Below are 25,365 nucleotides of genomic sequence, written 5' to 3'. Positions count from 1 at the left end.
TACTGAGGTGGGGGATTGTACTCTTTCCTTCTCTCTCTCCCTCCCTCTTTCCCTCTATCTCTCTTCCCACCAAACCTTCTGGAGGTGAGCTGAACTATGCCATGCTAGGAGCTCTATCTGGTGCCTTGGACCTTGAGGAGTTAATCTGACACACCCTTAGCCTCAACACGATCACCTTTCACCTCCACCTAGCCCCTCCTCACTTTGACCATCATCCCCTTGCCTCCCAGTCCCTGGTCATGCCAGAGAGGAGCAGACAGCAGAAGCCCATCTCACATCTGAGGAACGTCTGAGGGACCCGTGGCACCACACAAAGGCGGAGCAAGCCCCTTTGTGCCTAAAATCTCAGGAAGAATGTGCAACCACATCTAGCAGATATTTGCTTGTCTTTCCCAGAGAAAAGCGCGCAAGAGAGAGGGGGAGATACATACTCCTGTGAAATAAAGAGAGGGAAAAGGACAGGGAGAAGCAGAGGAAGATGCCTTTCGGGGGGTTTGCAGGGCTGAAGGAGCAGATTCTGAAACCAGGGAAGGAGGAGGTGAAGAATATGGTAGGAGACGGCCTGGGGAACCTGCAGAGGTGAGTCTGAGACTGTCTGGAATGTGTTGGGGGAACTGGGATTGAATGAGTGTGAATCTCTGCTCTTTGACTGAGATATGTGTGTGACTCAATGGGGTAAAAACAACACAGTGCAAGTTTGACATCTACTTGAAGCAACAGATTAGATCATTTCAGATATATTATTTATTTCTGAGTACTGTTAGATATTTGATCTTAGTTATCTTATTGTATTTTAAGATCTTGATATAGCTTGGTCAATATTCTAATCCAAATTATAGTCCTATAGGCTAGCATAAAAAATCTCTATATCCACTGGTAAAACGATTGCAGTGCTATAATCCCAAACTCAGATAATTTGGTCAAAATTCTAAGGACTATGAACAAAGCCAGTGGTAGAAAACAGGAGGATTGAAGAACATTAAGCTCACCATGTACTCTACCCAGAGATCTTAGAGCTAACTAAATATTTAATTGTTTTGCTTGCCAGGCAATGCAAGTGATGTCATCACGAGTTTTATCTTAAGACATTGTGATGCATATTTCATATCTGATATATATTTCACAAGGGGAGGATGATAAATATGGAACTTCCACATATGAGGTGGATTGTTGTCTGAAAAGAGATAAACCAAGTAAGTGGGCAATGTCCTGTGAAAGGGAATTATTTCAGGTTAAGATCCAGAGTTCACTGTGCAGTCTGAAATAGATACATTTGAAAGTATATTTAAAAAAGTGAACTGGACAAATTTATCCAACAAGCGATTTTAATTTATATTATGGTTGTAATATCAGTACAATGAAAATGTGTCATCATGAAATGTGTGTAAAATTAATGATGTTGTCAGCTTACTTTCTATTTTATCAGTTTTATTTTAAACACTATACAAACACATGGAAAAGGCAAAATGAAATCTTTCATCAAAGTCCACAAGGATCCATGTGCAATCCCACCAAACTGGTCAAATCATTACTAGCAGGTGAAACTAAGAAATGTGAATCCAGAGAGACCAAGAGAGGAAAAGAGAAATTAAGTCTGAGCAGAATGAATCATTCCATCTATCGATCTATCTATCATCATATTTCCTATGAGGTCATACTTCACTGAGACTAAATTTATTGGCCGAAATACAAACATCTATGGGAATGACATGTTCTCTTAATAGGGTCTCTCTAGGATGTTGCTGACCAGTCTGTCAGTAAACTGACACTGTTTTAGTCCATTCTGAATTACTTCTTGAAATGTAAGCTATCGTTGGTACAAAAAAGGTTGGATAATAATGACATTGAACAACAGACACAAATACATCTTCTGTTCAGTATGATCTGACTTCTCAACAGTCATAGAACTTCATAGACATAATGACGTCATTGACTTAATGCAGACAGGATGACATCATTTTGGTCTACTTGAGGATAAAAAAATATATATAAAAAAAACAAGACAAGCGTGAATACTTTCCACTGATAATGATCAACCATTCTCATAGCATTGTCCAGTCTATTTTAGATAGTGGAGAGCACGATCTGTGAGTTTGGAAAGAGGGATGGGGCTGGGGATGACAGGGGTGAGTTGGTTTGATGGATTGGGGATGGAGAAGGCAGGGGTGAGTTGGGATGAGGGCAGAGCCGGTGCCAGAATGAGTCAGTTGAGTCACTGTAAATGTATTGCCTTTGAATGTGGCATGAACATAACCAGTCATAATGTTTTCATCTGATTGTCAAACAAATCACTTCAAAAAGTAGGTTACCTTTGACATTTTCCAAAATAATTCTAGAATCTGAACAGTGCACTATGCACCCAGGCTGATACAATCTCACCGGAGAACGTATCCGATCGAGCGAAACAGCCATGTACTGCATCAGATACAGTACATGGCCTATAAATACGGAGACAGATAGGGCTCTGTTTCGTTTGCTCAGATGCTTTATCTGTGACTGATGAGTCTTTCTGTCAATATTTAAACATTTTATTTTGGATGGGCAAGGAGGTAGGGTAGGGCAGGCCTACCCATAACACCAGCTCTGGATGAGGGATTGGAGAAGACATAGGTGAGTTTAGAGGAAGGATGGGGGCTGGAGAAATCAGGAGTGAGTTGGGGAAGAGAGCTGGGGGCTGGGGGGGTAGGGAAGACAGGGTTGACGGGCAAGGAGGTAGGGTAGGGCAGGCCTACCCATAACACCAGCTCTGGATGAGGGATTGGAGAAGACATAGGTGAGTTTAGAGGAAGGATGGGGGCTGGAGAAATCAGGAGTGAGTTGGGGAAGAGAGCTGGGGGTTGGGGGGGTAGGGAAGACAGGGTTGAGTTGGGGATGGAGGGATGCGGGCTGGGGAGTTGGGGAAGACAGGGGTGAGTTGGGATGGAGGGATGGGGGCTGGGGGGTTGGGGAAGACAGGGGTGAGTTGGGATGGAGGGATGGGGGCTGGGGGGTTGGGGAAGACAGGGGTGAGTTGGAGGTGGAGGGATGTGGGATCATTGGATGAGTTGGAGGTGGCAAAGAGAACAGTCCATGACTTGTTTGACTGGAGTCTTTTGACAATTTTTGGGGCCTTCCTCTGACACCGCCTAGTATACAGGTCCTGGATGGCAGGAAGCATGACCCCAGTGATGTACTGGGCCGTACGCACTACACTCTGTAGCGCCTTACGGTTGGATGCCGAGGGAGAAAAGGTGTCGCCGTGCCCTCTTCACAGCTGTCTTGGTGTGTTTGGGCCATGATAGTTTGTTGGTGATGTGGACACCAATGTACTTGAAACTCTCGACCCGCTCCACTAGAGCCCCGTCGATGTGAATGAGGGTGTGTTCGGCCCTTCTTTTCTTGTAGTCCACGATCAGCTCCTTTGTCTTGCTCATGTTGAGCGAGATGTTGTTGTCCTGGCACCACACTGCCAGGTCTCTGACCTCCTCCCTATGTCCTGTCTCATCATTGTTGGTGATCTGGCCTACCACTGTTGACGGAGTCATGCTTGGCCACACAGTCATGGGTGAACAGGGACTACAGGAGGGAACTAAGCATGCACCCCTGAGAGGCCCCAGTTTTGAGGATCAGCATGGCAGATGTATTGTTGCCTACCCTTACCACCCGGGGGCGGCCCGTCAGGAAGTCCAGGACCCAGTTGCAGAGGGAGTTGTTTAGTCCCAGTGTCCTTTGCTTAGTGATGAACTTTGTGGGCTCTATGGTATTGAACGCTGAGCTGTAGTCAACGAACAGCATTCTCACATAGGTGTTCCTTTTGTCCAGGTGGGAATGGGCAGTGTGGAGTGCAATTGAGATTGCGTCATCTGTGGATATGTTGGAGCAGTATGCGAATTGTAGTGGGTCTAGGGTTTCCTGGATGATGGTGTTGATGTGAACCATGACCAGCCTTTCAAAGCACATCATGGCTACCGATGTGAGTGCTACGGGGAGGTAGTCATTTAGGCAGGTTACCTTTGCTTTCTTGGGCACAGGGACTATGGTGGTCTGCTTGAAACATGTAGGTATTACAGACTCGGTCAGGGAGATATTGAAAATGTCAGTGAAGACACTTGCCAGTTGGTCCGTGAATGCTCTGAGTACAGGTTCTGGTTATCAATCTGGCCCATCGGCCTTGTGAATGTTGACCTGTTTAAAGGTTTTACTCACACAAGGCTACGGAGAGTGTGATCACACAGTTTTCCGGAACAGCTGGTACTCTCATGCATGCTTCAGTGTTGCTTGCCTCGAAGCGAGCATAAAATAAATGAAGCTCATCTTGTGTCACTGGGCAGCTCGCGGCTGGGTTTCCCTTTGTCAACTATTATGGTTTGCAAGCCCTGCCACATCCGACAAGCTTTAGTGCCGGTGTTGTAGGATTCAATCTTAGTCCTGTATTGACGCTTTGCCTGTTTGATGGTTCATCTGAGGGTACAGTGGAATTTCAATGGGGGATCAGTGGATAGGGAGAAAGGGCTGAGTTGGAGTGGAAGGATGGGGGCTTAGGGGGTTGAGAAAGACAGTGGTGACAGTCTGTGGGAGACAGGGATGAGTAAGATTCTGCTTGCTAATAGATCATGGGATAAAATACCCTTTTGTTTTTTTACGAATGTGGGCCTTTCAAGCAAGACATCATAAAGGTTTTCTTGCACATGAAAGACTTGTGAATGAATGAAGGAGTGAATGAAGTGTACATACTATAGACCTCTGAAGAGTGCCTGGGAAAAAGGAATGGAGCCCAGCATCATTGACATCAAGGGACTAATAAAGGGATATTTTTGTATTGTATGTGTGGCTGTTTTGTTTTGCTTCAGCTAATGCTTTGACACTTCAGTTCTCTTTAGGTGCACTTTGCCTGTTCTGCAGCAAATAACATGTGCATTAGTTAAGGAACCTGAGTATGGTGCAAATTCAAAAATGACTGACTCAGTCTACAATAGTTCCAAATTAGGGTTATTTGGCTTGTAACAGTAGCGGATCCCCTTTTGGTGCTATGCAGAACCCTTTTTGACAAGGTCTAAATGGAACACATGCTGCTATAACCCTTTCGTAAGGTTCTGCAAAGAACCATTATTTTAAATATAATTACACCAAAAATGATTTTTTTCAGGTTGTTTTATGGATAGGAGTTTGCAAGAATCTCTGTTTGCCCACCTGTCTATCAAACACTCTGTCTGTTAGCTGCCTGGAGGAGTGCTGAGGATATCTATTACACTGTCAACCATTGAATTTGTGCTTTGCTAACCTAATGCAGCAGACACCTGAGCCCTGTTTCTTTCTTTCTTTCTGGTCCTGGAGAGAAAAAAAACTTTTCAACCAATCAAGTAAATGTGGATGAGGAGTTAAGGTGGAGTGTTGCCTTGTTAACGTCCAAAAGTGGAAGTCGTGTCACAGGCTCTCTTTCCATTTCCCCTGAAAACGAGATGCATCAGGTTGTTTCCCGACCCCACTGAGGGTGGCGCTCAGCAAACTCCACACACCAATGTAACACAAAAATACTTATATTGTTTACATTCAATCCATTTGTGATGAATGTTAGAACGCTTCAAATACTGACCTTATTCCCCTGTGAATCACTATAGCTGTCCGTATTCGATGGATTGAAAACATATAGTATATACAGTGCCTTGCGAAAGTATTCGGCCCCCTTGAACTTTGCGACCTTTTGCCACATTTCAGGCTTCAAACATAAAGATATAAAACTGTATTTTTTTTGTGAAGAATCAACAACAAGTGGGACACAATCATGAAGTGGAACAACATTTATTGGATATTTGAAACTTTTTTAACAAATCAAAAACTGAAAAATTGGGCGTGCAAAATTATTCAGCCCCCTTAAGTTAATACTTTGTAGCGCCACCTTTTGCTGCGATTACAGCTGTAAGTCGCTTGGGGTATGTCTCTATCAGTTTTGCACATCGAGAGACTGAATTTTTTTCCCATTCCTCCTTGCAAAACAGCTCGAGCTCAGTGAGGTTGGATGGAGAGCATTTGTGAACAGCAGTTTTCAGTTCTTTCCACAGATTCTCGATTGGATTCAGGTCTGGACTTTGACTTGGCCATTCTAACACCTGGATATGTTTATTTTTGAACCATTCCATTGTAGATTTTGCTTTATGTTTTGGATCATTGTCTTGTTGGAAGACAAATCTCCATCCCAGTCTCAGGTCTTTTGCAGACTCCATCAGGTTTTCTTCCAGAATGGTCCTGTATTTGGCTCCATCCATCTTCCCATCAATTTTAACCATCTTCCCTGTCCCTGCTGAAGAAAAGCAGGCCCAAACCATGATGCTGCCACCACCATGTTTGACAGTGGGGATGGTGTGTTCAGCTGTGTTGCTTTTACGCCAAACATAACGTTTTGCATTGTTGCCAAAAAGTTACATTTTGGTTTCATCTGACCAGAGCACCTTCTTCCACATGTTTGGTGTGTCTCCCAGGTGGCTTGTGGCAAAATTTAAACAACACTTTTTATGGATATCTTTAAGAAATGGCTTTCTTCTTGCCACTCTTCCATAAAGGCCAGATTTGTGCAATATACGACTGATTGTTGTCCTATGGACAGAGTCTCCCACCTCAGCTGTAGATCTCTGCAGTTCATCCAGAGTGATCATGGGCCTCTTGGCTGCATCTCTGATCAGTCTTCTCCTTGTATGAGCTGAAAGTTTAGAGGGACGGCCAGGTCTTGGTAGATTTGCAGTGGTCTGATACTCCTTCCATTTCAATATTATCGCTTGCACAGTGCTCCTTGGGATGTTTAAAGCTTGGGAAATCTTTTTGTATCCAAATCCGGCTTTAAACTTCTTCACAACAGTATCTCGGACCTGCCTGGTGTGTTCCTTGTTCTTCATGATGCTCTCTGCGCTTTTAACGGACCTCTGAGACTATCACAGTGCAGGTGCATTTATACAGAGACTTGATTACACACAGGTGGATTGTATTAATCATCATTAGTCATTTAGGTCAACATTGGATCATTCAGAGATCCTCACTGAACTTCTGGAGAGAGTTTGCTGCACTGAAAGTAAAGGGGCTGAATAATTTTGCACGCCCAATTTTTCAGTTTTTGATTTGTTAAAAAAGTTTGTTAAAAAATATCCAATAAATGTCGTTCCACTTCATGATTGTGTCCCACTTGTTGTTGATTCTTCACAAAAAAATACAGTTTTATATCTTTATGTTTGAAGCCTGAAATGTGGCAAAAGGTCGCAAAGTTCAAGGGGGCCGAATACTTTCGCAAGGCACTGTATAGTTAGGACATGCCGTTTACTAACAATGGATGTACAGTATGTGCAAGAGAGACCAAATACATGATAAAATGCAGACCCCTTGAATACCATTATCAATTCTGCCCAGAGAGAGGAACTCAGGTAGAGATCTGAGGCGGCCAGATGAAAGTAGTTCCTTCCTCAGTTTAAAAAAATATATAATAATAGCATTGAAGACATAAAGGGTAAGATCAGGAATGGTCTTTGTGTCTTTTAAAGACTGTTTTAAATATCATAGTATATTTAACATTAAGTGTCATTCAAGGGAATTAGGTATACATCATTCTTGCATACACAATACTTATTTGTTGTACACTCTTCGAAAAAAAGGTGCTATCTAGAACATAAGAGTTTTCCTCAGCTGTCCCCATAGGATAACCCTTTGAATAACTATTTTTGGTTCAAGGTAGAAGCTTTTTGGGTTCCATGAGACATTTTTCCACAGAAGGTTCTACATGGAACCCAAAAGGGTTCTGAAAACAAAAAGGGTTCTACCTCGAACCAAAAGGGTTCTCCTATGGGGACAGCCGAAGAAACCTTTTGAAACCTTTTTTTCTAAGAGTATTAGGACTATGTAGTGTAGTATAACAATGTCACCAATTAAACACTTACCAATGTTCTCCTGTTCAACATTGTAGGAAAATGTACTGTTTGCTGGGTATCTGTCTCAACTTGCATGTTTTGTGTTACAGGAAAATCGATGGCACCAATGCGGACGAGGAGGACCAGATGGAGCTGACAGAGGACGCGGAACAGGTGACCCCTCGCCACAGTGCCCCTCTGTTTGATTGCGGGTGCTGCGGCCTGCCCAAGCGCTACATCATCGCCATCCTCAGTGGACTGGGTTTCTGCATCTCCTTTGGCATCCGCTGCAACCTGGGGGTGGCCATCGTGGAGATGGTCAACAACAACACGGTCTACATCAATGGGACACCTGTACTCCAGGTGAGAGAGAAAGAAATATCTCACTGACATAAACAAGACTCCATAGATTGAGGTGTGCATTATGGAGTGTGTAAAACTTTGTAGCAGTCGTTAGGGCAATGAAGCAGCAGGAGGTAGGCAGGTAGAGGCAGGGGTCAAATTGAGTCGGTCGGCACCTATGATCCAAATGAGAGCCAGACGTAGCTGAGACCTGGTACCTGCTTTGGTTATTTGAATTATGACAAATTGTTGTCCACATTTCATTTTCCACAGACAATAACACGAGTAAGCTTCAGCCAAATCAGACATCCTCATAGTAGAATAATTTAACTATTCAATTGTTCAGCCTGTCCCATCAATGCGAGAAAACAATCTTAATCTCAAGGTGCATTCAAATTGCACGTGCCGTACAGGGAGAGAAATATGCATGCCCAGCAGTGGCAGTCGGTGCTGTCTAAGATGAGGGAGAACAATTTTTTTTTTTATGAGCATGGCCTTATTCTATTATAGCATATTCGATGACTGTCATTCATATTCCATTCACCCAGCTCAGTGTAACATCGAAAGGTTTTGGCTACAACATGATTTCCCTATACCCATCATGACCTTGCCTATGAATGAAAGTTTGCAACGTATTTTCCATGCATACTTATTTTCCATCATAATTTGCAAATAAATTCATTAAAAATCCTACAATGTGATTTTCTGGATTTTTTTCTCATTTTGTCTGTCATAGTTAAAGTGTACCTATGATGAAAATTACAGGCCTCTCTCATATTTTTAAGTGGGAGAACTTGCACAATTGGTGGCCGACTAAATACTTTTTTGCCCCACTGTATATACACTGCTCAAAAAAATAAAGGGAACACGAAAATAACACATCCTAGATCTGAATGAATGAAATATTCTTATTAAATACTTTTTTCTTTACATAGTTGAATGTGCTGACAACAAAATCACACAAAAATGATCAATGGAAATCAAATTTATCAACCCATGGAGGTCTGGATTTGGAGTCACACTCAAAATTAAAGTGGAAAACCACACTACAGGCTGATCCAACTTTGATGTAATGTCCTTCAAACAAGTCAAAATGAGGCTCAGTAGTGTGTGTGGCCTCCACATGCCTGTATGACCTCCCTACAACGCCTGGGCATGCTCCTGATGAGATGGCGGATGGTCTCCTGAGAGATCTCCTCCCAGACCTGGACTAAAGCATCTGCCAACTCCTGGGCAGTCTGTTGGTGGATGGAGCGAGACATGATGTCCCAGATATGCTCAATTGGATTCAGGTCTGGGGAACGGGCGGGCCAGTCCATAGCATCAATGCCTTCCTCTTGCAGGAACTGCTGACACACTCCAGCCACATGAGGTCATTGTCTTGCATTAGGAGGAACCCAGGGCCAACCGCACCAGCATATGGTCTCACAAGGGGTCTGAGGATCTCATCTCGGTACCTAATGGCAGTCAGGCTACCTCTGGCGAGCACATGGAGGGCTGTGCGGCCCCCCAAAGAAATGCCACCCCACACCATGACTGACCCACCGCCAAACCGGTCATGCTGGAGGATGTTGCAGGCAGCAGAACGTTCTCCATGGCGTCTCCAGACTGTCACGTCTGTCACATGTGCTCAGTGTGAACCTGCTTTCATCTGTGAAGAGCACAGGGTGCCAGTGGCAAATTTGCCAATCTTGGTGTTCTCTGGCAAATGCCAAACGTCCTGCACGGTGTTGGGCTGTAAGCACAACCCCCACCTGTGGACGTTGGGCCCTCATACCACCCTCATGGAGTCTGTTTCTGACCGTTTGAGCAGACACATGCACATTTGTAGCCTGCTGGAGGTCATTTTGCAGGGCTCTGGCAGTGCTCCACCTGCTCCTTCCTGCACAAAGGCGGAGGTAGCAGTCCTGCTGCTGGGTTGTTGCCCTCCTACGGCCTCCTCCACATGTCCTGATGTACTGGCCTGTCTCCTGGTAGCGCCTCCATGCTCTGGACACTACGCTGACAGACACAGCAAACCTTCTTACCACAGCTCGCATTGATGTGCCATCCTGGATGAGCTGCACTACCTGAGCCACTTGTGTGGGTTGTAGACTCCGTCTCATGCTACCACTAGAGTGAAAGCACCGCTAGCATTCAAAAGTGACCAAAACATCAGCCAGGAAGTATAGGAACTGAGAAGTGGTCTGTGGTTATCACCTTCAAGAACCACTCCTTTATTGGGGGTGTCTTGCTAATTGCCTATAATTTCTACCTGTTGTCTATTCCATTTGCACAACAGCATGTGACATTTATTGTCAATCAGTGTTGCTTCCTAAGTGGACAGTTTGATTTCACAGAAGTGTGATTGACTTGGAGTTACATTGTGTTGTTTAAGTGTTCCCTTTATTTTTTTGAGCAGTGTATATAGTCATATTGACTACTTCATCGCTCGCTCATTAATGTCTTAGTCGAAATTACGGATTGCCTCTTATCCATTCATCCCCCCTTATGCCATAGTTTGTACATCTCAATTGTCAGTAGAAACCACATTTGTTTATGCAAGTCAGCCATATCAGCTATGTTTTTTTTAAAGGTAGTAAATGAGGCTGAATGAACTGTTTCACAGCCAGACATGGCTCTGATGACAGCCAGGTGTAATGGTGGTAAGGATTCACTCCATGGTGCTGAAAAGAAAGCTCTGCTATTGGGACAGCTTTATGTAGGCCCTAACAGTTAGTGGGCACCATTTGTCACCGTCAGGGGTCAACTTTGGTTTTAGAAGTGGGGGGGGCATAACTTATTTTTATTATATATGTATTTTTTATCCAGTTAGATAAACACTCCAAACAGCCTACCCGAACGCTCGGAGGCGTCTGCATGGTCCTAAAGGACACCAATGCCTCGTTTTGTATCACATTCCAATGATAAAACTGTGGGGAACAACATTTTTATTTAAGAATGTGGAAGGTCCCCAGGGAAAGTTGTGCCCCTGGTCACCGTTACAATACAATTTGTGTATTGTTTAGTGTTTTGTCATGTAGTGGCTTTGCTGGCATGCATTTAAAAATGTTTTGGGAGTTTATCCCACCAAGATGTACATGCTAAAATCGACACTGTAAGTGGCTAGGAGTATTACAGAAAAAAATATATACATATATAAATAGTATATTGTATTTTTATTTATGTTATTACATTTCTTTACAGGGCAAATCTGAAGGGGTACATGCCCCTATGGCCCCTGATGGCGGCATGAAGCCTCTGCAGCACACAACTGTCTTAAAATGTCAACGCAATTTCACCAAAATCCTACATGGTTATCTGGTCAAAACATAAACTTTCATGTTCATGCAGGAACCGTATTACCGGTGGATAAACAGTAAAAAAAGATCACTAGCAGGCCTCCACCCAGTACCCTGGCCTGAACTTAGTTACTGTCACTAGCCGGCTACCACACGGTTACTCAACCCTGCACCTTAGAGGCTGCTGCCCTATGTACATAGACATGGAATCACTGATCACTTTAATAATGGAGCACTGATCACTTTAATAATGGAATCACTGATCACTTTAATAATGGAGCACTGGTCACTTTAATGTTTACATACTGTTTTACTTATTTAATATGTATATACTGTAATCTACTAGATTCTAGTCAATGCCACTCCGCCATTGCTCGTCCTAATATTTATATATTTCTTAACTATAATATTTTACTTTTAGATTTGTGTGTATTGTTGTGAATTGTTAGATATTACTGCGCTGTTGGAGCTAGGAACACAAGCATTTCACTACACCCACAATAACATCTGTTAAATATGTGTATGTGACCAATACAACTTGATTTGATTTGAGAATAATGCGCGTGCGCCTTCAGTGGCTTGACCAAATGCGGGAAGCCCAGAAATAAACTTGCGAATGCTCAGGTGCGCACTGATAGCATTGTCACCAAAAAGTCCGGAAACAAAACAGAATGATATGGGAAACAGACTCTAAACTAAGGAAACATTTATTGAGCGAAACGAAGTAACTCTTTCCTCATGAGTGTAGCGTTGTTCGTGAGTCCCGAACACTGCATCCATATCAAACCTAAATAAATGGGCCTATGGTATGAAAATGAAACAGAATTGTCTACAATGTTGCAATAACGGCAAGGGAATGAAATAATGTAACGGCAGCAATTGTTGTAAGATTATATGGAATATAGATTGAACAAATATGTAGTTTAACTTGAGAAAACAACATCAAACATTTTCAACACGAAAACAGTACTGAGAGGGCACTACTGTGGAAAGACAAGTTTAGTGACATCACCACAGAGTGATATCAATGCCCACAGTGATTGAATTTGGAAAAAGTTTGTAAAAATATTATATAATTCCATAGTATGCCTAGTAAATGGGCAACATAATAGCCCCGGACACATACACAAATGCTTCTTGTGTTAAATACCCTATATTATCCCTCTTCACCAGCCCGCTCAATTCAACTGGGACCCAGAGACTGTGGGACTGATCCATGGCTCCTTCTTCTGGGGTTACATCGTCACACAGATCCCTGGAGGCTTCATCTCTAACAAGCTGGCCGCCAACAGGTGAGACCTTCCAACTGCTAACACTCTCACTCCTTGTGACCCTGGGGCTGTCCCAATATGGGCACTGTTTACTATACTGAAAAACTCAGGAATTTCAAGAAATAGAAGGTATTTTAATAGAACTGGTTTGTGGGTGGACTAGAGAGTGTTAAATAGGTGACTGGGGTGGCTCAAGATCATTGACCATTGATAATGGAGGTTTGGAATGCATACCTCTGTTAAGGTTTTTTACAATCGCTAGGACCAATTTCTTAATACTTAGGTCACTTTTTCAAAACTCTTCACACAGTTCTCCTAACTAACTTTCAGCTTGGCACAGCAGTTCATTTCACGTTCAAAACACTTCATACATGTCTCAAATCAACTCGTTCTTCCATAACACTAGCAAAGGTTGTCACCCAACAAGCACACATTGTCACTCAGAAAACAATTACCTAAACAACACTAACAAGCATTACACAATGTTTTCTTTACAAAACAAGAATGACACCTCTCTACTGTTTAGAATTAACTGCAGTATATGTTACAGGAACATATCAGACATGATGCAATACGCTTCAATATGTTTTATGTCATTTTATGGCATTGAGTGATTCCAAAATACAATAATTTGTATATACACCATCTACCAATACAGATACAGTAGCAATACTAGTCAACTCTGTCTTATGCATTTGGCCACAGGTTCTCATCCACGTCACATCTTATGTCATCTTGGGCAATACACCTAGGAAAGAATCTTTTGGCATGTCTGGTCCATTGCTGGTAATCTTCTGCAGATATGTCCAGGCATCCAGCATTCACTGCATCCAGGAGGGACATTTGATCATGTGGATGGTGGTCATAAACCTTCCACCTCCATGAGGAAAATAATTCCTCTATGGGGTTGAGGAATAGAGAGTAAGGAAGGAGGAAAAGTGACACCATCCTGGGATGGGCTGCAAACCACTCTGTGACTGCACAGGAGTGGTGAAATGCCACATTGTCCCATACAATTACAAATTACGATTTCGCCTCACTGCAACCCTTTCCTCACCTTCCATAGAGGCACAACCTTCCATAGAGGTCACCCAAGAATGAAATGAGATGCTTGGTGTTGTACGGCCCAATTAGCGGTTTGTGTAACAGGAATCCATCAGAGGATATTGCTGTACACATTGTGATGTTGGCACCCCTCTGGCCCAGGACATCCAGTGTGGTTCTTTTTCTAATCACATTCCTTCCTCGCCGCCGTGTTTTGGCCAAGTTGAAACCAGCCTCATCCACAAAGATGAATATGTGGGGTGTTTGCATGGCTTCAATCTCCATGACTCTCTAAAAATAATCCACAAGGCAACATAAGAGTTAGGCTATGACGGAAGTTTACATTATATCTTAAAACATGCCATTGTGTGCCTCTGCCCTGTTTGGTTTTGTTCAAAACCAGTTCTGTATTTTATAGTCATCTTACCTGGACTTATTGGTTCCTGAGTTGCTTGACTCGTTCAGAGTCCCTCTCAAAGGGGACAGTGTACAACTGTTTCATCCTGACTTGATGTTGTTTCAGGACTCTAGAAATATTTGTTATGCTTACATTCATTGTCTGCTAACACTCGTCCCGAATCTCTGAGTTTTATGCCATTGTTTCTGATGACCATATCAACGATTGCAGTTTCCTGCACAGCAGTGAAAATCCTACCTCTCCCGCCTGTAGAAGGTTGGGTCCTAAGCAGAAATACAAAAACAATTACACACAAGTAGATTTGGAGGCTTTGCTCAATTTACTTCTGTAATGTGCAGTTCAGTCAGATGCCCTTGCGGAATGCACATCTTACCTGTTGTTTTGCCAGAAATTTATCCGAATAGATGCCACTGTTGAGCGTTGCAGATTTGGCTGCACTCTTAGACCAGCCTCTCTCCTTGATAGACCATGATTTATTACATGATCAATTATAGTAGCCCTAATCTCATCTGAGACGACAGCTCTTGATCTTCCTCTCAGTCTTCTTTCACCACGCGTACGTACTCCTCTCCCTCTCCCAGCCACTCTTCTTCCTCTGTCAGCCACTTCTCTATCTCTGGCTGGGTCCATGTTTACAATATAGTACAGCATTATTCCTAAGATGTCCCCTTTGTATAGAGGGTAATGTAATTGAAAGACTAACACCTGTGTAGGTGTTCAGCTACAATGGGAATCAGCTGTGGTTGGTCAAATTGTTTTGATAGTATTTCATTTTTTAGATTTGGAATATATTTCAATACGGTATTACTGTAGAAATGTAGCAAATTTATGTCTTATTCAATTTTGTGTTATTTTAGGTTTTGAACTTAAGTTTAACAGTTTTGAAAAGAGTATGTAAACATGTGCAAATTGGCCTGTAGGTACATAGAGTGTTGGTGGTGGTTGTGTCTGAGTGAGAAAAGAGTTCATGAAAATTGAAAGATGTAGTCGTTGAACGCATTTTGTGCCAAAGCAATGACAAATGATCCACAGTTTAGCCCACATAGACTGCTGTTATGCTCACTGTGTGAAGATTTTTGAAAAAGTCACCTAAGTATTGAGAAATGGGTCCTAGCGATTGTAAAAAAAAAAAAAAAAAACTAAGTGCAGGAACATACACATTGGGTGTCTGAAATATGCAGTCAGTCAATGTGTGTGGTGAGGATTAGAACTGAAAGATGGGATATTTGGCATTGGTAGTCAGTGTGTGGCGTTAGAGCTATAACTGAAAGGTTTCAGGTACCCAAGTGAAAAAGGCATGCAGTGTTTGTGTGTGTGTTAGGTTAAGGGTTAATGCCGTCCGGTGTGTGTGGTGCGTGTGTGTGTGTGTGTGTGTGTGGTGAGCGTGCAGCTCTGATGGGGCTGATAGTAGTCCTGTAATAAAATCTTCACAGGAAAAGAGAACACGCCGCTGACGGAGTAAATAATGAAAGATCCTGCATCTGATTTCTCCCTGAGACGCCAGCCACTGGAATATTACGAGTGTCACTTACACTTTGTTTTGGAAAAAGGAGGGGTGGAAGGAAGGAAGAAAGCAATGGGGATGAAGCAGAATCGTATGGGGATCTCTGTCTGTCCCTCAAAGGCAGATGTATTAGAACTGTCATATTGTTATGTTGGATTGGTCATTTTGAGCTGTCAGAAGGAGACCCATTCTTGCAATGCCAGAGATCACACCATATTCTCCTAAATCTAGAACATCTGGAGTCGAGGCTAGGGAAGACCTGGGAGGGACTGACTATTTCAGGGACATTGATGATTGGTGTTGAGTCAATAGAAGATAGTCTTGGGTGCTCACTTTCTTTTACCTGCGACTTTAGATCTACAGCAGTACAGGCCATGACAGTAATTGTGGTGGGTTGTTGTTGACCTGGTTGTTGTATGTCAAGTGTTCATTAAGATTTTATAATTCTGTATGTAGCTATTACTGTATCATACACTCCCTTGCGTGTCCAGCATTTTGGATTTGAGATCAAATGTGTTATATGAAGTGACAGTACAGAATGTCGCCTTTTATTTTAGGGTACTTTCATACATATGCTTTACTGTTTGGAAATGAATGCACTATGTATCTAGTCCCCCCATTTGAAGGTGTCCAGGGTAAATGCATTTCAATTCATTCACTTTTTGACACCATCACTTTTGTTTTAAACAACTTTCCATACATGTTTTCCCATGGTAGAAGTGGTCAGAAAGTCACCTTTTTAACCTGGATGCCAAAACATTCAGGAGAAAGGCGTTCAATGTTTACCCATTTTGTCACGATCGTCGTAAGAAGCGGAACCAAAGCGCAGCGTGGTGTGAATGCATCATTTAATAGAACGACCGTGACGCTATCATAAGAACTGTGCTGACACAAGCAACTAACATAGACAATCACCCACAAACAAACAGTGAAACCCAGGCTACCTAAGTATGATTCTCAATCAGAGACAACTAATGACACCTGCCTCTGATTGAGAACCATACTAGGCCGAAACATAGAAATCCCTAAAATCATAGAAAAACAAACATAGACTGCCCACCCCAACTCACGCTCTGACCATACTAAATAATGACAAAACAAAGGAAATAAAGGTCAGAACGTGACACATTTTGCATACCCCATACCCCGCCCCTACCAAAACATCCATGTCTTCATCGCTGGAAAAGATAAACGGTTGAGTTTGATATAAATGTTAAGCTTACAAACAGGGTTGTCAAACAATTCTCTCAACCAGCTTCATGAGGTAGTCACCTGGAATGCATTTCAATTAACTTCTAACCTTCTTAAAAGTTAATTTGTGGAATTTCTTTCCTTAATGCATTTGAGCCAATCAGTTGTGTTGTGACTAGGTAGGGGTGTATACAGAAGATAGCCTTATTTGGTAAAATACCAAGTCCATATTATGGCAATAACAGCTCAAATAAGAAAAGAGAAATGACAGTCCATCATTACTTCAAGACATGAAGGTCAGTCAATATGGACATTTCAAAAACTTTGAAAGCATCTTCAAGTGCAGTCGCAAAAACCATTAAGTGCTATGATGAAACTGGCTCTCATGAGGTCCATGGAATGGAAGACCCAGAGTTACTACCTCTGCTGCAGAGGATAAGTTCATTAGAGTTACCAGCTTCAGAAATTGCAGCCCAAATAAATGCTTTACAGAGTTCAAGTAACAGACACATCTCAACACCAACTGTTCAGAGGAGACTGCGTGAATCAGGCCTTCATGGTCGAATTGCTGCAAAGAAACCACTACTAAAGGACACCAATAATAAGAAGAAACTTGCTTGGGCCAAGAAACATGATCAATGGACATTAGATCAGTGGAAATTTGTCCTTTGGTCTGGTGTTCAAATTAGAGATTTTTGGATCCAACCACTGTGTCTTTGTGAGATGTGGTGTGGGTGAACGGATGATCTCCGCATGTGTATTTCCCACCTTGAAGCATGGAGGAGGAGGTGTTATGGTGTAGGGGTGCTTTGCTGGTGACACTGTCTGTGGTTTATTTAGAATTCAAGGCACACTTAGCCAGCATGGCTAATGTAAACAGTAAAAAGTACAGGAACCAAAATCGACCCCTGTGGAACACCTTTTGTAATATACAGGAAGTCTGATTTAACACCATCCGTAGATACGCATTTACTTCTAACTGTCAAGTAAGCCTGGTCTAATAGCTCAGCTACTGTAGGTGTGAGAAAATAAGTACTCTTAAGTTTTACATTTCTAACTACAAACCTCATGCAACTGCAAAATGTCAGATCAAGCATATACTGTAAAGTATTTATGCTTTTGTTACTGTACAGTATTTATGCTTTCATTAATAAAATAATGATAAAAATACAATTTCAAAATTCTGATGGTTTTTTCAACTATCAGCAGGACAATAAGGAATAAATATCACTGAATCACAGAACATGGGGAATGGTCTTGATAAATCAATCAGATTTTTATTTGGAAATCTCTTCACTTGCAGTCCCTTAATAGCTTAGGCCTACACTACTCCCGACCGGTCCCGTTGTACAGCACCATATTTTCCTAACTGAAACCCTTAATTAAATAGCTTTATCCGTGATTGTTAAATTAATCAGCTGATGCATTGGTCCAGAGCCAGGTGGTATTGGTGGAGAGTCACTCATCATTGGTGGAGAGTCAGGCGTCATTGGCGGAGAGTCAGGCGGCATTGGCGGAGAGTCACACGTCATTGGCGGAGAGTCAGGCGGCATTGGCGGAGAGTCAGGTGGAGAATGATGCGTTGAAGAAGGCGAGGAACGAGATGGAGTCACAATCCATGCCACGCACATGTGTAAGCTCTGGAACTCCAACTCCTGTTTGTGGACTCTGCAAACAACATGTCCTTGATGGGCTAGAAGCCATCCACCCTTGATGGGCTATCAGCAGGACAATAGACTCTTGCCGAGTTCAGGGACTTTAAATGTACAGTATTAATGGATGTTTGCGAGGCATGTCACCTCTCCCATAGCCCACCAAACCCAACTTTTAAAGGGAGAACCATTGTACAACCAGGAGCTCAAATTCTAGTAACAGAACTATTTTAAGGTTGGGATGCCATGAAATTAGATTTTACATATATGGACACTCCTCCCCCTTTCTGTAATCTGTCACATCTAAATACAATATAATAATTTACTTAAATGTATTTATCAGAGACAAACCATTTAACCATGTTTCCGAGAAAACCATTGTCAGGACACGAGTCTTGTACACAAATGTCAATTGTGTAAACATTTGTTTTATCATACATCACACACTAAGGTACAGTACATTAGCCCAAGCCCCTTACAATATTTAAATTCTGAGGGGGTGTTCAGCTTATTCCCATAACAGTTAACAAGCATGGGGTCATCTGCAGCTATTTGTTGAGTCTGATTGAGCTGTGCTGTGATGGGCCAGGTCTGGTTGAGCTGTGCTGAGGCGGGCCTGGTCTGGTAGCATGGGAGGGAGGTTGTAGGGGGAATTAAAGAGGGGTGTGTGGAGGGTAGTGTGGCCTGTGATCTTCCAAACTCTGCGTGGGGCCTCTTTGACTGCGTACGGCTTGTGAATAGCTCAGTGTATCTGCATGCAGTTCCTGAGCAGAAAAGCGATGGAGGGTGGGGGTGGGGGGCAGTGTTGCTGGCTGTTCTCCAGCCTCTGTGAGGCGCCAACGGATGCAGGTCGAAAGGAGCAACTGATTTGTCTCAGGGAGTTGGTGGCTGGTCTACTGCTCCTGTGGGGTGAGTTGAACTGGCCACCCAAAGCAACATCCTTTAACATCCTGGCGAAGGTGGGGACTGTCTCTTTGTACAGGTGTACATTGTCGGAAAGAAAGACCAGGCTGAGGGTTGGATGGTGGGCCAGGTGTACGTTGGGCCATAGCATACAGTCCCGAGAGATGCTGGCATTTACCCTCTGGATGGTGGCAGGGTGGAAATCTCTCTGGAGCAGTCTACTGTAGATATTACAATCTTCGCAAGGGGGAGATGGTGGAGGCCCTCTCTATCACTCCCCTTAGTGATTTGGCTACCCTCTCCTGTTGGGCAGGCAGGTCATTAGTCCCTGTGTTAATGATGATAGGGCTGGGGGAGCCAAGCTGGGCCACAGTCAAGAGCCTCATAGCTCTATCTGTTGTGAAGCGCAATCATTTTGCCACCTTTTTATTTGGGAAAAGTTTATTCTAGTATAAACTTTCCATAATTAATATATTATCTGGTTTCTCGTCAGGTCTGTAGAGGATGGCAGGAATGATGAGAGTAATTACAGGTCGTGAGATGGAGGGGCTCAGCTGGGTTGGTGCATTAGTTGGTTGGTTGGGTTGGTTGGTTGGTGTGTTCTGATTCAGCTGTTGGCTTGGTCCTGGGTTTTTGTGGGACTCTGTAGAGTGGATGGTGGTGGCTGAGAAATTTCTGCATTAGCTCACGTAGCTCCTTCTGCAGGTCCTGCATATGGCTGGTGTTGACTGTTGGCATAGTTACTGCGTTTTGCCTTTGTAACTGTCGCCTCCTATTAAACATTTGATATCAAATCCAAAATGCTGGAGTATAGCGTCAAATTCAAAGTTTTAGCTTCACTGTCCAAATAAGTGCATAGGGGAGGGTACAGATGTAGGATCTTAATTTTATCACCCTGATGCAGGATAACTTTTCTGCAATGCAGGAAATCTAAAATTTGTACTTTGTACTTTGGTTTCTGAAGTTTCCACTTTGTCAGACTTGACTTTCCCTTTTGAAAAAGTTATCAACCCCTACAAAAATGTAAATTTCCTGTTGCTGAATGATTATTTCCCTGCTGTAACAAGCTGGCTCAAACTAAGATCCTACAAGATCCTGTATGCAAATATTGGAAAATGCTACCCTTTGTAGTAATTTTTGCTCACCATTGTTGTCTATAACCTAGTTACACTATAATGTAATGTTTCCCCAGAGTGTTTGGGGCGGCCATTTTCCTCACGTCCATACTGAATATGTTCATCCCGTCAGCAGCCAGGAGGCACTACGGCTGTGTCATGTTAGTCCGCATCCTACAAGGCTTGGTGGAGGTGCGTCGTCTTCAGTGTTGCTGGATTTTGACACTTTCATTGCCAAATTTAAACCAAATCTACTAAATGTAGCCAAATTGAAGGTGGCAACGTTAGTCTTCATAATGACTGATACATTTGACAAAGCTCATATACAGTACAGGGACACGTATACAGTACCAGTCAAAAGATGGACACACCATTCAGAACATTTGACTGGTAGTGTATATATCTGTATCTCTTTACTCAGGTTGATTATTTGACCATTCAGAATAAGGATGCCCTGTAATGCTTCCTATACAGGGTGTTACCTACCCAGCATGCCATGGGATGTGGGCCAAATGGGCTCCTCCCCTAGAGAGAAGTCGTCTGGCCACCACCTCATTCTGTGGTAAGTGAAATTAACACTAACCACGTTTTTATTTGAGGAAAGTCATACCGTATAAAAAAACAAACACGTGAGCTGTAATGGAAACAAGATTTTAAGGCATAATTTTATAAACACCGACAGATCATTTGTTTGTTCGACATGGTGGGATCTTTTTGTCCTGTAAAATAAATTATGTGTGAAAATAAATCACAGGTGAAAGTGCAAAAATCAAATGAATTTATTCAATCGAATGGATATTCAAAAATAACCTGCCTGCCTTTATAACCATAACCACAATCGAGCCATTGAATATATGTCTCATTGTTCTCTGTCCAGAAATGTTTAGCATTGTGGTCAAATGGTCAAATGGGGATGGGATAGGTTGTAGTAACGCTTCATTTTATGGGGTCTTTATTACAATGTAATTACATGTGTAATTACACTGTAACAAGTATTGTAGTTAATTGTGATAACTCATAGTTACACTGTAATAACAACATGTAACTGGTGGCATTTGCAGTCAGTAATGATAGATCTATAACAACAAATGCTTGTTGCCTTGCTTGTTACAAATGGGCAAGTTTCCACTAAATTCACAAATATTGTGTTTCATTTCTTCTCAGTTGCATCCAATTTAGTAACAACTGTCACAACGTGGCAATCTCTCATGGACAGATGCGCTGGGTGTCCAAGATTAGAAAGGTTGGAGGCTCAACAGGCTTACCTGTCAACACAATATTATTGCTAGCAGTCCCCCCCCCCCCCCCCCCCCCCAAAAGAGTATAATCTGCGTGAATTTGGTTGAGTTTACAAAAACAGATCAGATATAGGTCAACCATATACCATATATATACTTACTACTCATTACCAAGTCAAAACAACCAAAAGATGAGCTTCTAATTTAGTCAACTTTATTGTAACATGTAAAAAGACTATAAAATAGTACAGCTTTTTATTGTTGGATTCATAATTTGATTAACTAGAATAAACAAAGATATAGGCCTACTGAATAACATACTTTTTTTTGTGGTGGTGACTGAAATCTGCAGCGTATAGTATATTGAGCAACCTACCCAGCTAGCTAATTCGGAGAGAATGGGATTGTCTTTTTCTCCCCTTTTTAACATTACAAGTAACAATGGAAATCGACAACGTCTGTTTTTTCATGTTTCTGTGTTTTCCAATCCTGGAGTCTGAGACCCAATGGGAAAGGTGTCATAGAGAAACAGAATGTAGCTACTGTATATGGGAATATAGCAAAGACAATTAGCCTACTAGCTAACTATCATCAGAGACAGTACAGAAAACTTCCTCCAATATCTCTGCTAACATTATTAGATGTTTTTTAGGGTTTAAGCCTATAGCTAGGCCTAGCTACCCAGCTAGTTGTTGTGTTATCCTGCTAGCATAATACTTATGGTGTTTGCCAAAACGAATAAGCTAGCTAGTGTTTACTTTAAAAAGGAACTATTCATAGGTGTGTTGACACAAGCTAACATTAACATGCTGGGTGTGTCTCATTTAATAACCTTGGTAATGGATACCCTGGGAACGAGGTTCAGGGAAGATAAGACCAAGATCAAGCCCAGCTAGCTAGCTATTTGCCATCTGTAGGTAGCTAGCTAGATAAAGTTAGCTGTCAAGGCATGGAAAGTCTGTGGATGTTAATTAAGTTAGCAAGCTAACATTAGCTAGCTAGTTTTTGGTATTCTGCAAGATGATTTAGCATAGGTAGAATGCTAGCTCTAGCTAGCTAACTACCTATGCTAAATTGTCCAGCTCAATTTCTGTATCCAAAAAGCAAAACAAATTGCATGGAAAACCGACCTTCTCTCTCCTATGTGGACGTGTTTGTCTCCTATATAACCTTTTGTCTCCTATACAACCATCTCTTATGTCTGTATTTTGCTCGCAACTTTCTTCTCGATCTCAGTGCCACTGTCACTATGAGTCAGAGTCAACACAAATTGTGGACACGTTAGAGGTTGTTGTTACTTCGAGTGCAGTGGGCAAATATTGACGTGATCACAATCAAATCAAACTTTATTTGTCACATGCACCGAATATAACATGTGTAGACCTTACCATGAAAAGCTTACTTACTTACAAGCCCTTAACCAACAATACAGACCAAGAAAGAGTTATAAATATATTTACCAAATAAACTAAAGTAAAAAATTATGAAAAGAAACTCAATAAAATAACAATAACGAGGCTATATACAGGGGGTACCGGTACAGAGTCAATGTGTGGGGGTACAGGTTAGTCGAGGTAATTTGAACATGTAGGTAGGGCTGAAGTGACTATGCATAAAATAGTGAGTAGCAGAAGTGTAAAAACCAAATTGGGGGGGGGGGGGGGGGGGGGTAAATGTAAATAATCCGTTGGCCATTTGGTTAATTGTTCAGCAGTCTTATGGCTTGGGGGTAGAAGCCTTTAAGGAGCCTTTTGGTCCTAGACTTGGCGCTCCGGTACCGTTTGCCGTGCGGAAGCAGAACAGTCTATGACTTGGATGACTGGAGTCTTTGACAATTTTTGGGGTTTTCCTCTAACACCGCCTAGTATATAGGTCCTGGATGATAGGAAGCTTGGCCCTAGTGATGTACTGGGTCGTACGCACTACCCTCTGTAATGCCTTAATGAAATGCCTTAATTCCTGGGATAAATAAATAAGTTCCCCAATGCATCCGAAATGAGAATGTTCTTCAACTGTGAAACCCTTGTCAGGTTACATGATGAGATAAGGGGTTGTCTTATGACCATTTTAAGTGCATTTATAAACCATTATTTAACCAAGCTTAATAGGTTACAATTTGGCAACCACTGAATGACTATCCCTACATTTTTGGCGTAACTGTTTATTAATGTGGTAAAAATGTTTGATTGATGCTTGATAAAGTAATTCATCCTTTGTCAAGCCCCACCCTCCTTAGCTACCATTGCTTTACATGTCAAATTCACTGTTAAACGATTTAACAATTTAAACTATTTATTTATGTAAAACCCTGTTTTTGGCATAGTGCTCATAAGCTTCCATGCATTTCAAAAGAAAGCAGGGCCTGGGCCTGGGCATCATACTCCAGAGCCCTTTATAGCTGATGTTGTCAATGAGGTGGTTGGTTTTAAATTGGCTAATATTTATAATGTGGTGTGTTCAGAGCTTATCGGAAACCTGAACATTTGTAGCAAGCATGGTAACAAGCCTTAGTTTACATCTCTGTAATTACAGACTGCAGGTACCACCTGTTGTTAGTACAGTGTAACTAGGAATTATTACAATTAATTACAATACTTACATATGTAATTACACTGTAATAAGGACCCCTTAAAATGATGTGTTACAGAGGTGGTTTCGTTTTGCAGAAGTCGGCTGTTGTTCTCCCCCGAAAATGCATTAAAACAGCCATCTTTCATAATAAACTGGTGCCATGACAACCGGTGCTTCCAAACCCTTTTGACATCACTTCTGAATGAAAGATTGCCCTCGCACACTTCACCTGCTCCCTCTGAAGGAGCTTGCTCCCTGGCCTATTCAGATGGACAGTGTTTATAAGGCCATCAGATAATAAAATATACATTAAAACATCCTCTCCCAAGGATGGTGCCATTAAGTCCAAATTTGATGAATCCAATAGGGTTGCTGTTGCATGACATTTACACTAACTGAGATTATTCATGTTTTTGTGACAAGTCATACCTTTTTCTAGTAGTCCTTTTCTAGTGATGAAGAAAAGTTGCTGAGGGGCGTAAGTTGCTGAGTAATGATCATGTAATAGTCCAAGCTTTTTTCAGTCAAAGCTAGTTCTGATACCAGGGCATCACTACTTAGTCGTTTTTTGGGGGTTTCATTTAGATGCTGACCAAAGAGAACTACGACATTGGCATGTTCATGTGTTCCATTTTCTTTATCTCCAGGTTCATATGCAGGTGCTGTGATTGCCATGCCTTTAGCAGGAGTACTGGTTCAGTTCGTTGGATGGCCCTCAGTCTTCTATATCTATGGTAAGATTTTTTTTAAATCAATATTAAATTGCTAAATTGAACCCATGTGGATTATATAGGTGTGGTTTACAATTCTTTCATACAGGAATGCATACAAAGGTTTGCATATTGAGTTTTGATTGGGAAAATCATTGAAATGCATGCACTGATGTTCAGATACTCTAGATGGCGGAAATGACCAAAGATAGTGATCTTTGTAAAACAGGCAGATGTCTATGATCTAACTAGCGATAGGG

At 42.1% G+C, this 25,365-nt stretch overlaps 1 protein-coding gene across 1 annotated transcript in view; it reads left to right on the top strand.

Annotated features, from left to right (window-relative positions):
* The first annotated feature begins 202 nt into the window (after positions 1–202).
* LOC110522804 (vesicular glutamate transporter 3-like) overlaps positions 203–25,365 on the top strand; it is a 36,519-nt gene continuing 11,356 nt past the window's right edge. The window contains exons 1-6 of the mRNA XM_021601245.2: positions 203–579; positions 7,976–8,228; positions 12,662–12,780; positions 20,664–20,778; positions 21,061–21,148; positions 25,043–25,129. Of these exons, the coding sequence (XP_021456920.1) occupies positions 479–579; positions 7,976–8,228; positions 12,662–12,780; positions 20,664–20,778; positions 21,061–21,148; positions 25,043–25,129 (763 nt within the window). The 5' untranslated portion in view covers positions 203–478. The remainder of the gene's footprint in view (positions 580–7,975; positions 8,229–12,661; positions 12,781–20,663; positions 20,779–21,060; positions 21,149–25,042; positions 25,130–25,365) is intronic.

The sequence above is a fragment of the Oncorhynchus mykiss genome, chromosome 1, assembly GCF_013265735.2.
Source record: "Oncorhynchus mykiss isolate Arlee chromosome 1, USDA_OmykA_1.1, whole genome shotgun sequence".
NCBI lineage: Eukaryota > Metazoa > Chordata > Actinopteri > Salmoniformes > Salmonidae > Oncorhynchus > Oncorhynchus mykiss.
The sequence above is the reverse complement of the archived record's forward strand: the minus strand, read 5'-3'. Positions and strand labels throughout refer to the sequence as shown.